The sequence below is a fragment of the Pseudorasbora parva genome, chromosome 7, assembly GCF_024679245.1.
Source record: "Pseudorasbora parva isolate DD20220531a chromosome 7, ASM2467924v1, whole genome shotgun sequence".
Classification (NCBI taxonomy): domain Eukaryota; kingdom Metazoa; phylum Chordata; class Actinopteri; order Cypriniformes; family Gobionidae; genus Pseudorasbora; species Pseudorasbora parva.
In genome coordinates, this window is record NC_090178.1 from 17,811,218 (window position 1) to 17,826,851 (window position 15,634).

At 37.3% G+C, this 15,634-nt stretch overlaps 1 protein-coding gene across 1 annotated transcript in view; it reads left to right on the forward strand.

Moving 5' to 3' along the window:
• The window catches only part of snap91a (synaptosome associated protein 91a), a 64,800-nt gene that overhangs the window by 43,583 nt on the left and 5,583 nt on the right, over nucleotides 1-15,634 (forward strand). Inside the window, exons 16-22 of the mRNA XM_067448383.1 lie at nucleotides 652-732; nucleotides 5,126-5,362; nucleotides 6,507-6,587; nucleotides 6,836-6,904; nucleotides 8,665-8,772; nucleotides 9,293-9,364; nucleotides 11,856-12,038. Of these exons, the coding sequence (XP_067304484.1) occupies nucleotides 652-732; nucleotides 5,126-5,362; nucleotides 6,507-6,587; nucleotides 6,836-6,904; nucleotides 8,665-8,772; nucleotides 9,293-9,364; nucleotides 11,856-12,038 (831 nt within the window). The remainder of the gene's footprint in view (nucleotides 1-651; nucleotides 733-5,125; nucleotides 5,363-6,506; nucleotides 6,588-6,835; nucleotides 6,905-8,664; nucleotides 8,773-9,292; nucleotides 9,365-11,855; nucleotides 12,039-15,634) is intronic.

Sequence of the window (15,634 nt, forward strand, 5' to 3'; positions counted from 1 at the left end):
CTAACATGTTGTACATATTGTTAATTACTCAGTATTTCAATGTAGAAATACATTGTAATAAGGACACCTTAAAATAAAATGTAACCCAAAAGTCTTGTTTTGAATTAAAGCAGTTCCTTCAAGTGCAGGATAATTCCCTAATATGTGGATGTTGGCAACCATAACAGTAACTGAATCCTGATTTCATACAAAGCTGTGCAGACTGGTCATTTGATATTACTCTAATTAAATGAGCAGTTGGTTTAAAGATAACCCTAGCTTTTTTTTGCTCTCGGTTAATAAATGAATTCATTCTTACCGGTTAATCACAAAAACGAGTCGTGCAGGTCTCGATGGGGTTTGAAATATCAAATTCCACAGTGCTCATCACCGGCTTGGCTTTAGTTAACAGAAGCAATGCTGTCAAAGCCACACACTTTTCACTCACTTTTTACTTAACGGCATTGACAGGATGTTTCACGCAGGCTGACTCATTTCCCTCAGTGTGTGTGTGGACACACTGAAATAAACTGTATACAGCCCAGACTGGCTATTTTACTGCCATTTGGGTTGTATAGAGTATTTCTCTTCACTTGTAGAAGTCTCTCTCTGTCGCCTTTTCATCCCCGTTTCTTTTTCTCTGTTGGGTTTTGTTGGTCTGGTTCGGCCCAGACGCGTTTGCGCCCTCCCCAGGTGATGGTCCGAGCGAGGGTGTGGCTCCAGCAGCTGCTGCCGATGCATGTGCCGGATCTGGTGGGTGTTCATCCATACACAAGATCCTTTAGTACCCTGCTCTTTTATTTTTTATTTCTGTGTGTGTGTGTGTTTATGTATGGATTGATATAAAATGTAATATAATCCCTAGCTTGAATGGATGACGTTTAACAACTTCTATGGTCAGCAGTCTGTGCGTGTGAGAGAGAGTGCATGCAATGCGCTTTTTGTTTGTATTGTTTCAGCTATTAATCCTGCTTTTGCCCACACAATACAGCAAACTCATTTTGTTTGTGATCTGCCTGAACACATACACCATTCTTTGCAGGCTCAATTGATAATTTCTCTCCGTACGTTGCAAAAATCATTTTTAATCATTATTTTGGTATTGTTTTGCAGTAAAATGATGTACACATCCTTAAAACATAAAAAAAAACTGAAAAACTGTAGGTTATTGGGCTTGATTATTTTTTCTAAAACCTTTTATTTTAGGTTTCTTCTTTAGGCATATAGGTTTCTTCTTTTTTTAAAGTATATTTTTTAAAAATTCATTATTCATAATTCAAGATATATTCTCTGAAGATAAGTATTAATAATGCATGTTGTGTTGCTTCTCATGTAAATTTACTTTGTTTTAAGGATGTTTAGATGTTTTAAAAACAAATCAAAATCCTTCAGAAAATGATTTTTGCCTTTACTTTCTGCTATGTTAACTTTACTAATAATTCAACTTATTTTCATTTCCTTTCCAGCTTATATTTTTAATATCAGGGATTCATTCTAACAACCTAGACTTTTATTTTCATGAAGTTTGAAGAGCAAAAGCTTTCTGGTTTTATTTACATAATGCAGCTATAAATATACCCTATATTTACCTTACCTTATCTTATATTTGTTTTTATTGTAACTTTATGTTACACTTTATTTCGATAATCCACTTTAGAAATGATAATACTTTGCAACTACTTCAACTAATTGTCTTTCCTTTGCAACTACTACACGTCAACTAACTCTCATCACGGTTCATTTCCACCGAGCACTACGGTTCAGTTCAGTACGATTTGCGACCTTAAACCCTGATCTGGCTTGTGTTTCCATCGCCAACAGTACCCTTATGATAGGCATGGTCTAGCGACCGCCGTCATTCTCGTGCAAAGAAGAAAGCAACACCGTAAACAACAATGGATGGCATACGGCAGATCTCGTTCTTGCTTCTCGGCATGTGGCTGTTGTCAAAAGAAGGGTTAGTGTTAGAATAAGTGGACATGTGCATGCAAAGTTACACCTAAAGGGTTAGTTCACCCAAAAATGAAATTGATGTCATTAATGACTCACACTAATGTCGTTCCTCACCCGTAAGACCTTCGTTCATCTTCGGAACACAGTTTAAGATACTTTCTATATTTAGTCCGAGAGCGCATCCAAGTGTATGCACACTATACTGTCCATGCCCAGAAAGGGAATAAAAACATAATCGAAGTAGTCCATATGTGACATCGGTTGGTTAATTAGAATCTCTTGAAGCATCAAAAATACATTTTGGTCCAAAAATAACAAAAACTACGACTTTAATCAGCATCGTCTTCTCTTCCTTGTTTGTGTTCAAACCTCAAATAAAGATTCAAATGGTTATGAATCAGTGAATCGATCAATGATTCGGATCGCCAGTGTCGTGATTTCAGCAGTTTGGCATGCGATCCGAATCATTGATCGATTCACTGATTCACAACTGTTTGAATCTTTAGAACACAAACAAGAAAGAGAACACAATGCTGTATAAAGTCGTAGTTTTTGTTATTTTGAAATAAATAAGTAATAAATAATTTAGCTTCCACATTACTGCTAGGACCTTAAAAATCTGCAACTTTTGACATCCAGACAGTACTTCCTTGTTTTTGACCACCAAGGACGATAACTATAAAGATAACCATAAAAATATAGTTCTTAAACTCTTCACAATATTAAAGAATAGAAGAATTCACACCACAGTTAAAACGATATAGACAAACGATATCGTTTGAATCACTTTCAGAATGATTTTATCCAGCTGATGAACGATAAAAACATTGACTGCCAATCAGAATCCATCCTGCTGTAAAGAGCTTGCTATTTAAAGCGGCAGACAAGCACACACTTAGAATAAACAGAACAAATCGTCTGCTGTTGTGGATGCTAATATAGGTATCTTTACAGTTTTTTTTAAAGTTATCAGGCCTTAAAACTTGAACTTGGTTAGAACATAAATATAAACAGACTTGAACATAGACCCGACCTGAAACAACTCACCAACAGTGGTTACACTAACAAACAAAGCTAGACAAGAGACAATAGTAATGCTAAATGAGGGCTGTATATACACAAAGACTAATGACTAAACAAAGACCCACCTGAAACCCGTGACCAGAACAACCAAAACATAACACATAACATGACAAAGGAAGCACATGGCAAGATCCCATGTGGAGCAAAGGAATCGCATAACAAAACCAGGAATCTTGGTTGTGTTTGAATTCGCCCCCTATACCTCCATTCACTATTCCCTATATTACTCCACTAATATAGTCATATAGTCAACTTGAAGGAGTGAATGAAGGCGATTGAGCAAATTCGGACACAGAGTGTGCTAGCCTAGAAATCTAGACACACCTTAGCGGTAGCAAATCTTATCTGCCACGAGTGTCGTCTGGCAACTCTCAATACAGTTCTAAGCTGTAAAAACCAAACTCTGGTCAGGCCAATCACATCGTGTCTAGAGTCGGTGGGCGGGGCTTAACATGATGACAGCAGAGTTGCGCTTGCGTGCTACTAGTAAACACAGAAACTGGCGAACGGCAGTCTTTCGAATCAGCTTTGACCGTGACTCTGGAAGACTTGGGAGTTAAGCTTTTCTCTGAGAAAAGAACAAAGAACGGCACTGAAGTCATTCTTAAAAAGGCAGGATGTGTTCGGAGTTTTGCCGACCGGATACGGCGAATGTTTAATCTATCAACTAGCTCCGCGTCATGTTGCTCTGGTTGGTTGTAGCGATATCCTATTGCGTGCAGAGGGAGTTTGAAAGACAACTGTTTATTCCTCCCTCGGATTGAGCCCTGTCAATGGTGAGTTTCCAGATCAAACATCTTGATGTGGGTCTGGCTTGTCAGCCTAAGTGCTTGCTGTATAATAATCATTTGAAACTTAGCAAACTGGCAGCTCCAGTAGTAATGAAAAGATTTATATCATGGATTCCATTCCATTTTTGTCATGGAAACTAGTGTGGATAAACCCTAACTAAATTATAAAGTATTTATATCTGTATGAATTTATGCTGTAGTACCCACATTGGTTCAGCAGTTTAGAAAATGGATGGATGAAGGATTCCCCTGTTACAGGTGCCGTCTTCTGGTCAAATGAAGAAAAAGGAATTATTTCAGCGTGAACATCACAGTGAATTATAGGGAATTACCTAGCCATTAAGTGTACATCAGTTGTATTACTTATTATTGCGTTGTGTTATGGGATTGAAAGAGTGCTCGATAATGTCCACTATGGATTCAGACACCAGCAGCAAAAGGCTGTCCACTCATAAAGTGCCCTATTTAAAGGGTTAGTTCACCCAAAAATTTAAATTATTTCATTAATTACTTACCCTCATGTTGTTCCACACCCGTAAGACCTTCATTCATCTTCTGAACACAAATGAAGATATTTTTGTTGAAACCCGATGGCTCAGAAAGGCCTTCATTGACACCATGTCATTTCCTCTCTCAAGACCCATAAAAGGCCCTAAGATGTCGTTACAAAGCCCATCTCACCACAGTGATTCTACAATCATTTTATGATTGTCGCCATTGTTGTGAGATGGGCTTTGTAACGACGTCTTTAGTGCCTTTTATGGGTCTTGAGAGAGGAAATGACATGGTGTCAATGAAGGCCTTTCTGAGCCATCGGGTTTCAACAAAAATATCTTCATTTGTGTTCCGAAGATGAACCGAGGTCTTGCGGGTGTCGAATGGCATTAGGGTGAGTAATTAATGACAGAATTTAAATTTTGGGGGGAACTAACCCTTTAAGGTGTGATTACGTGCGTAGCCCTTGACTAAGAAAACTATAAGATAAAAGACATGAAAACATAAACATGAAGCAAAACCCAAAACCAAACGTGACAGTTTTTAACTACCTTTTAATTAGTCTGTTGGTTGCAGTACTAAAGTTAATGGTGTCTTAAAGGGCACTTTTTAAGGTAAAATCCATCTCTCTCTCTCTCTCTCTCTCTCTCTCTCTCTCTCTCTCTCTCTCTCTCTCTCTCTCTCTCTCTCTCTCTTTCTCTCTCTCCTTGACTTCAGTGCTGCTGAAGTTATGAGCTTTCAGTGTGTTTCTTCTTCATTTGCAGTGTTTGTTATGTAACAAACCTTCCCCATTCCATTTTCACCCCCACCCCTCCCTAATAAAGACCCCTGGGCCACATCCGAGGGGAGCTCAAGCATTGCCCCAGAGCTGGACCTCTTTGCCATGAAGCCGGTAGATAGTGTCGCTGCCACAGCGTCCCCTACCAGCGCAGAGCCGAGCATCTCGCCAACTGCGGCCCCTGCTGTCCCCTCTCCTCCCACCGCTACTGCCACCACCACCACCACCACCGCATCTGCTACAACTGAGCCTGTGGCCCCGCCAACTTTAGACCTCTTTAGTGGTAATATTCCTGCTGTAATTCTGCCTCTGCCTTGCTTAACTCTGCATTATGACCATATTAACTTGCTAAGCTAGTTCCCCAACATTATTAAGATGATCTGTGTTTTATTTCTCTCATTTAGATTTCAATTTTATTTTTTGGTCATTTTGGTTTGTGAATTGTGACCTTTACCACCTTTTCAGTTCAGAAGAATACACGATAAATACATTTAAAAAAAGTTTTTTTCAGCAAGGATGTATTTAAGTGATCAAAAGTCACAGTAAAGATATTCATAATTTTCAATATAATCAATATATTCAAATCATAATGTTACAAAATATTTTTTCTTTCAAATAAATGCTGTTAGAATTCATCAAATAATACAAAAAAATCATGCATCGTTCCAAATGTTAGAAAAAGATTAAACATATTATTATTTTTTTACCATTAATATTATAAAAATAAATATTTCTTGAGCACCAAATCAGCACATTACAATGATTTCTAATCATCATGTGACACTGAAGACTGGGGCAATGATGGTGAAAATTCAGCTTTGCAATCACAGAGTTAAAACATTACATTTTAAAATATATTAAAATATAAAGCAGTTTTTTTAAATTGCAGTAATACTTTACCATATTACAGTTTTTACTGTATTTTTGATCAAATAAATCCAGCCTCGCTGAGCATAAGACATCTTTCAAAAACATGAAAAAATCTCACTGGACACAAACCTTTGAATGGTAATGTAAATATGATAAATATTTGTAAAATGGTATATAATACTTTTGCTATAATTGTAAATATCAATTGTTATGTATAAACTATATATACTGTATATATAATTGTACATCAATAGGGGTGGTCAATGTCATTGATTCACACTTGGCCTCTAAAATTGCACTGCAATCTGTCAAAATCCAGGATTTGCAGTGACCACATTTGTCCTGCAATCATTTTCTAGCTTTTTGACCATAATCTGAATGCTGCGGCTTGCATTTACATTTGTAGACTTGATTAAATTGTCTTTTGTGCTACTTGTTCAAAGTGATTATGGAAAAAAGCAAGCTAAGCAAAATGTTTTTTTCTCTCTCTTTCACTTGAAGCTATCATGTTATTCACTGACTAGAAGCGTAATGCAAATGTGTGTCCTTGTTTATAGATATGTTTGATTCTATGCCTGAGCAAAGCTCCTCCACAGAGCCCAAAGCAACCACTCCTAGCGTAGACCTATTTGGTGCAGGTACAGGAGTTGATTCCCATACTTCTTTTGAACGTCTCGTCTCGTCTCTTCTAGTCTCACCTTCTTTCTCATCTGTTTTTTGCCCCACTCCGTATTGGTTTGTCCTCATAGTGGAACGTGGACTTGTGCATGTTTGCACCCTCAAAAGCACGACTCTGTGTTATTTACGTGTTTCTGCTCCTTACTGATGTCTCTTCTCTTACATTTCATCCTTCACTTCCTCTTTCTGCTTTGGCTTGGTCTGGAAGATCTTCCTGCTGTCTCACGCGGGCCCTCACCATTGCCTGATGCCAATGTGACAGGTGATCTCTTTTCTGGTGAGTGACTGACGCTTCTCTTTAAACGTAACATGTTTTGTATTTTACCATGAATTATTATTATATTATCAATTTAGAAATAAATCATGAATTTATAACAACCACATTATTGTTATTATTAATACTAAGAATAACATTTAATATTTTTCTAAAAACTACTACTGTAATGAACATTTATGAAATTACAAAAAATGAAATAAAAGCATCTAAGTGGTCTTATTTTTTTATATCCATATATTGAATAATAAAGGTATTAATAAACAATAAATCTAAAATTAATAATAACTATATAATTATACACCGATCAGGCTTAACATTATGATGGATGAATTGAATAACACTGATCAGCTCTTCATCATGCCACCTGCTAGTGGTTGGGATATATTAGGCAACAAGTGAACATTTTGTCCTCAAAATTGATGTGTTAGAAGCAGGAAAAATAGGCAAGCGTAAAGATTTGAGCGAGTTTGACAAGGGCCAAAATGTAATGGCTAGACAACTGGGTGAGAGCATCTCCAAAACTGCAGCTCTTGTGGCGTGTTCCCGGTCTGCAGTGGTCAGAATCTATCAAAAGTGATCCAAGGAAGGAAGAGTGGTGAACCGACGACAGGGTCATGGGTGGCCAAGGCTAATTGATGCACGTGGGGAGTGAAAGCTGGCCCATGTGGTCCGATCAAACAGACAAGTTACTGAAGCCTAAATTGGATAAATTCAAGAAGTTAATGCTGGTTCTTATAGAAAGGTGTCAGAATACAAAGTGCATCACATTTTGTTGTGTGCTGCATAGCCCCAGACCAGTCAGGGTGCCCATGCTGACCCCTGTCCACCACCAAAAGCTCTAACAGTGGGCACATGAATATGAGAACTGAACTGGAACACAGAGTTATAGAAGAAGGTGGCCTGGTCTGATGAAGCTTTCTTTTACATCACATGGATGGCCATATGTGTGTGCTGTGCTTACCTGGGGAACACGTGGCACCAGGATGCACTATAAGAAGAAGGCAAGCCGGCGGAGACAATGTGATGCTTTGGGCAACGTTCTGCTGGAAACCTTGGGTCCTGCTACTTGGACACGTACCACTTACCGAAGCATTGTTGCAGACCACGTGCAGCCTTTTCATGGATACTATATTCTCTTGCGGCTGTAGCCTTCTTCAGCAGGATAATGCACCTTGCCACAAAGCAAAAAAGGTTCAGGAATGGTTTGTGGAGCACAAAGCATCTGTGGGATGTGCTGAACAAATATGTCAGATCCATTAATGCCCCACCTCGCCACTTACAGGATTTAAAGGATCTGCTGCTAACATCTTGGTGCCAGATACCACAGAACTCCTTCAGGAGTCTAGTGCCTCGACGGGTCAAGGCGGTTTTGGCAGCAAAAGGGGGACCAACACAATATTAGGTCATAATGTTATGCCTGATTGGTGTATAACTAAATACCAATAATTATTATTATATTATCATATTATTTGATGATACTATGGAACTCAGTGTGGTCCATCAACTGTTTGACAAAGACCAGCACAGTCTTCAGAAATTGTCCTTAATGAATGTGATGCAGGTTTAACATGACATGAAGGTGAGTAATGTTAAACCAGAAATGAAATCTTCATTATCTCCTTTAATTAGTAATGTATTTAGTTGATGTTCTTCAATGCATTTCTATTTTCATTATACCTCACAGTGGCACATTAAAGTGTTATAAACTGCTGTATTAGCAACATTATGTTCAAATGTCTCTCTCCCTCTCTCTCATATAGACTCATTTATTGCTCCAGCTGTTGCTCCAGTGGCTCCTACACCTGCTGCTCCCGCCGCTCCTGTCTCCCCTCCTAAAGCCGAGCCTGTACCTGTGCTGGACCTCCTTGGTGTGTCTCCTAAACTCTCATAAAAAACACCAATCTAGAAGACCAGAGGAACTGCTTAAAATATTGAGATATTCATATTCAAAGGCTTCCTCTGCAGTGAATTATGATCTGGTTTTTGCATCTGACTGCACAATGTCGGTGCTGATCTAGTTCATTTTCATAGCATAGATATTTAAAAGTATGAACTGGTAAATGTACATCAGATGTTTCATATTACCCAGTTGTTCAGTTATAGAAGGTAGTTTCTTCTATCTGTTTTGTCAGTGTCTGATAAGAGAGACTTTTGTTTGGTGTGTTTGAGTTTTGTGTGTTTGTATGCTGTACCTGTCATGTGTATATATACATCATAACAATGCACATCCATGTGTCTGTGTTTGTAGCGGTGTGTTTGTGAGGGCCTGTTCTATGATCTCAGCTCACTTTCTTCATCTGCCCCTCTCTCAGTGTGTATGCAGCTTTAAGGCTGACTAATGCTTCTCCTCCTTCATGCTGCGCTGTTGGACGGACGTCTCTGGAACAGACACATTTGGTGACACCACCGGGGAGTCCCAGTCCGCTGCTCCCTTAGCACCATCCTGTGACCTGCTTGGAGGTGAGGTCACAAATCCTGATTATAATATTTAATAGTCTTTGTTCATTATTGTCTTTGTTATTAAATATATATTGTTACCTAATAGTAATAATAATATTAACAATTATTTTTACAGTTTTTTTTTCTTCTTAACTGTATAAATGTATCTAATAATAATAATAATAATAAAACACTAAGATTCAATTTTTTCTATAAAATAATGCTAGATTGTTACTTTAATTGTAATTGTAACTTAAATTGTTATGCCAATAATATAATTTGTAATTAGAATGATTAAATGAATAAATTAAGAATAAAATAATAGTTATGGTTAAATAAAACAATTTTAAAATATGTACTTGGAATAAAGCTAAATATAGAAATATAAGTATTATGTATAAATATGAATTATATATATATATATATATATATATATATATATATATATATATATATATATATATATATATATATATATATATATATATATATATATATATATATATGCATATATTAGCAACTAAAATAGTACTTAAGTCCTAAAATAAAAATATATGAATAACAAATATTAGAAATGTTGCCTTAGCAACTAAAGGAAATAAATAATTTTAATTATTAAAGTACTAAAATTACTTAAATGAAAACTTTATATAGAAATGTGTGTGTGTGTGTGTGTGTGTGTGTGTGTGTGTGTGTGTGTGTGTGTGTGTGTGTGTGTGTGTGTGTGTGTGTGTGTGTGTGTGTGTGTGTGTGTGTGTGGTCTTAGTCTTTTGGACCCTACTGTATATTAAACAATAAACATACATTTAATCTGTTGATAGCCTTAGTTAGAATATATTCTTTAAATACTAGTTAGTTGAGAAAAAACATGTTTTGATGTTAACTATTAAAGGGTTAGTTCCCCCAAAAATGAAAATTCTGTCATTAATTACTTACCCTCATGTTGTTCGACACCTGTAAGAACTCCGTTCATCTTCTGAACACAAATTAAGATATTTTTGTTGAAACCAATGACCACAGTGTCATTTCCTCTCTCATCACCCATAAAAGGCATTAAAGACGTCGTTACAAAGCCCATATCACTACAGTAGCTCTACAATGATTTCATTAAGCGACGAGAATAGTTTTTGTGCGCAAAAAACCCCCAAAACAAAATAACGACTTATATAGTGATGGCCGATTTCAAAACACCACTTAGAACCGTAAGGCTTCGAACCGTTATGAATCAGTGTATCGAATCAGTTCGGAGTTTGGCAGTTGATCCGGATCATGAATCGATAAGCTGATTCATTAAAGGTCCCATGGCATGAAATTTTAATTTTATGAGGTTTTTTAACATTAATATGAGTTCCCCTAGCCTGAATATTGTCCCCAAGTGGCTAGAAATTTTGATCGGTGTAAAACGAGTTCAGGCTGTCTTTCTCTGCCTTTGAGAAAAACATTAACCAGACGAGCTGATCTTGAATTCTCCTGTTATGACATCATACCAGGAAAGGTTTCCTCCCCTTCCTCTGCTTTGCCCGCCCAGAGAATTAGTAGAGAATGGATTCAGTTTATCAGTCGAGATGTCAGCACAGGCTTTACCATATGGATTCGACAGCACCGCCACAAACAGTGAGTAACAGTGTTCATTAATGCCTGATCTAGGATCAGTGATGTGTAGATAATCATTCAAGTTCACACAGACTTTCATTCTAAATCGTTTAATACTGTCAGTCTGGACGTCTTGATGCATCAGTGAATCAAGCCAATCAAGTGAATCTTGTCCAAACTACTGTTAAGCTGCTCAACAAAAGCTCTTACTGTATTCATGTCGTGTTTGTTTGTTGTTAGCTGCGGTGAAAGAATTTTGTGAGAGAAATAACGTTGCAAAGTTTACTCGTGTTTATTCAGAGTTCTCAGATAAAAACAAAATAAATGTGCGCACACACAGCGCTCTCAACAACTTTGTACAATAACACTTCCTCAGCAATCTTTACCCAGCTCTCCCTGTCTCTGCCTGGACTGGCAGGCAGCAGCGCTGCAGCTGCTCCTGCTTAAACCACGCCCCCTCCGAACAATTTCAAATGCAGATGTAAGCCAATTACAGCAGTGGGTGTTTTCACTGCTGTCTTACAGCAGACACGCCCCTTGAAACAGAGCATTCAAGCCAGAGGGCTAATATTAGTATAGAAAAAATGCCTTTTATTTCTAAATTATGACATTTTTTGATGTAAAAAACATACTAACAATATAAGTACACCTCAGGAAACATTATAAAATAATAAAACAATCCATGCCATGGGACCTTTTTTTGCGCACAAAAACTATTCTCGTCGCTTCATAAAATGATTGTAGAACCAATGTAGTGAGATGGGCTTTGTAACGACGTCTTTAGTACGTTTTATGGGTCTTCAGAGAGAAAATGACATTGTGTCTGGAACGACTTGAGGGTGAGTAATTAATGAAAGAATTTTTGGGTGAACTAACCCTTTAAGACTTTTTTTGGCATCTCACCTGTTAATGTCTGCAGGGTTAATTTCACCGGTCACCCCCACGGTTACACCAACCCCGGCAGCAGTGCCAGCCTCAGCCCCAGCTGACCTGCTGGAGTCAGATTTCGATGCCTTTGGCACTTCCCCGGTGTCTGCCACACCAGCAGCGGCAGACAGCGCCCCTGTCTCCGCAGCACCCTCTAGTGGCTTTGATACGTCAGGTGAGAAATCAAATTATATATGATCCCCAGGTGTTTTTAACAGATTATTATACTCTCACCTTAAACATAGATAATTACCTTTTTGCCAGAATTGTTTTTATTTTCTCTTGAACACAGCGTGGCATTTTCAAGCTTGCTTGCTTCTCAACACACTTTCATCTTGCATGAGCACTTCTGTTTCTGCTGACCTTCTTAAAGGGATACTTCAACGATTTTTCATATTAAACTATGTTATTCCCTTAACTAAAACCAGTTGATACATATCTCTCTCGTCTGAGTGCGTGCACTTAATCTCTCTGACGCGCGGTGACGATCTGATAGCATTTAGCTTAGCCCACTAAGCCCAGTTCATTCACTATGGTATCAAACAGAGATCAAGTTAGAAGCGACCAAACACCGTCACATTTTCCCTATTTAAATACAGTTACACGAAAAGTTGAACGACCTAGTATGGTGACATAAAATAAAACGTGGCGCTTTTCTAAGTGGATTAAAAAGGAGAACTATAATGTATGGCGGAATAGCACTTTTGAGAGTACTTCGACTCGGCGCAGTAAAAAGTCCCGGCTGAAACCTCCTCCCTTACATCTCCCTCTCCCCCCTATTGACAGATATGAGAGAGGAAGGGGGAGATCTGAGGTGTTTGGTCGCTTCTAACTTGATCTCAGTTTGGTTCCATAGTGAATGAACTGGGCTTATAGTGGGCTAAGCTAAATGCTATCAGATCGTCACCGCGCGTCAGAGAGATTAAGTGCATGCACTCAGACGAGAGAGGCATGTATCAACTCGTTTTAGTTAAGGGAATAACATAGTTTAATATCAAAAAGCGGTGAAGTATTCCTTTAAATAATACAGAGAGGATGTGGCAGTGCTTATAAAATGCATTCTCCCTGTGCTTTTTCTCCTTTTTCATTTTCTTTTGTGTTCTGTCTCTTCTTGCTCTCTTACTATAATACTGCTTTTCTCATCTGTCCCATTCTTCTGTCACGTCTCTCTCTCTCTCCTCCTCTCTCTCTCTGCACTTTGTTTCTGATAACTCTCTCCTTGCACACTGATCTGGCTCATTGCTTGCTCCTGCTGTGCGATTGGTGAGTTGGCGAGAGAACTCAGGGCTTTGCGGCATGTATCACTGTACCCGATTTCACCAAAGGGTTTGGGAATTTTGAATGTTCTAGCACTGTTTGTTCTTCCACTGCTACCCCCTTTACCCTTTGAACTCCCTGTGCAGTTTTTCCTTGCTCGCCCATTTTACAGATCTTGAGCATTACTGCATCAGAATGAATTGCCTGCTTTAGTGTTGTTGGTACTGTACCGGAATGCTTTTTCATAAAAGGTGCACTATGTAGACAGGGATTTTGGACTTCATATTGATGCCAATGAGCCTAATGCTTGCTTACAAAGAAATATGTTTTTCAGATACTAATGCCATCGTATACATATTTCATAGGTGTATGTATCTATCAGTGGTATTTGTTGTTCTAGTCATAGTATTTTTTAATTTATTTTTTATGGAAACATTGTTAAAAATTTTTTGTCAGTTTCATCATATCATATTCAATCATTTTAGTCTATTTGTTGATGTAAATAGCACACATATGGAAGCTTGTTTCCACAACAGAGTAAAATATATATTTAAAAAAAAAAATTCTCAAAATTGTGAATCAGAATTGCAATATATAAATTCACAATTGCGTGTTATAAAGTCAGAATTGCGAGATCTAAAGGTAGAATTTGTTAGACGTGAAGTCAGAATTGTGGGATATAAACTCGCAATTGTGTATTAAAAAGTCAGAATTGTGAGATATAAATTCGCAATTGTGAGAAAAGTCAGAACTGAGAGATAAACTCGCAATTGCGACTTTATATCAAGCAATTCTGACTTTATAACTCGCAAAACTGAGTCAGCATTGCGAGAAAAGAAGATAAAAAGTTGCAATTATCTTTTTAAAGCTGCCCTGCCATCGTATTTCATTACTTTTTTGGTAATGTCTGAAGTTCTGCCATGGAAAAAATGCCTTGGTTACCTTGTTTCAAGCCATTCTAGCGTAGTATAGAAAGCCTGCAGCCAGTTCTCATTAATATTCAACAAGCTAAGCTGCTTGACTTTTATTGGCTAACAACTAGCCAATGAGAGCCTGGCTCTCAGTATCCTTTACCCAGTGCAACAAGTAGAGGAACTGTCACTGAGCTAGGCATGGGTGCGGTCTCAACTGGGCGAGCTCATGAATAGAGCAGACAGAGGAGGTCGCAGTTCATTTTCACATTCACGACGTAACACAAACACATATGGACCTAAAATATTTTTAAAAAATACAAGTAAAACCGGTTTTGTTGTTTATTTTGTGCTATAACAAGCTTCCATACTCATATGCAAAATATCAAGAAAGTCAAATTGTAACAGACCAAACTTTTTTTGCCCATTTTCTAGCTTTTTTTTAACCTTTTTCAGATTGTCAAACATATAAAAGGTTATTAACATAACATATAATGTGAAAAAAGTGCAAACCTTAGCTCCTGAAATAATCACTTATAATGAGTATACTGAAGTATCTGCTACTTTATAAATGTGTTGTCAATTCTTCATGCTTTTCTAGTGTGTACATTTTAAAAAGTGACATTTCTTCATTTATTTAGATTTATTTAGAAAAATAGCTGGAAGTCATTTTAAGCTAAAAATAAAAAATGCTTGGTGCACCTTTACAATTTTTGAAGACCCAAAACCTTTTCATTAGGGTTAAAGTTTTGGGTCATTGATTTGGGAGGTGTTAAATCTCAGCCCATTTCCCAATCTGGTACAATTAGTTCTTTAGTGAGGATATTTTCTTTGGTGCCTGACATGATGTGTCCAACCATATTGTAATGCAATGAAAATCCCGTTTATAAAGACGTGCTAATGTGTGTTGCCAGTTTTTGGCTTCCCAATGCATGAAGTAAACACCCCTGGATGTCACTTTTGAATACTTCATGAATGTTATGATAAATGTGTTGATCTCAATTTTTATGTTTTATATATACAATGCTTTTCAAGAGTTTGGGGTCAGAAAGATTTGTATTCTTAATTTTTTCTTGTATTAAGCGTTAAATTAACCAAAATTGACAGTAAAGGTATTTATAATGCTACAAAAGATTTATATTTCAAATAAATGCTGTTCTTTTGGAATTTCTATCATCAGAGAATTAGGGTTTCCAATATTAAGCAGCGCAACTGTTTTCAACATTGATAATAAGAAATTTATTTTGAGCTCCAAATCAGCATATTGGTTTTTAGCATTGATTTCTGAAGGATGATTTGACATTTAGGACTGAAGTAATATAATCACAGGAATAAAATACATTTTAAAATATATGAAAATAGGAAATGGTTATTAGTAATATTTCACATTATTATCGCTTTTATTTATGTATTTGTAAGGGTGGATCGCCTACAGTGGTTCTGACTGCAGGGTTGCCGAACGACTAAAGAAACGTTATCAGCGTGATGGTAGAAAACTGTACATTTCTTGTCTATAACCACCCACTGCAACTTATACCAACGACGGAAACAAGCATAGTTACAATAGCAAAATATGTGGGAGAGCGTTGCTTTAATGTGACTA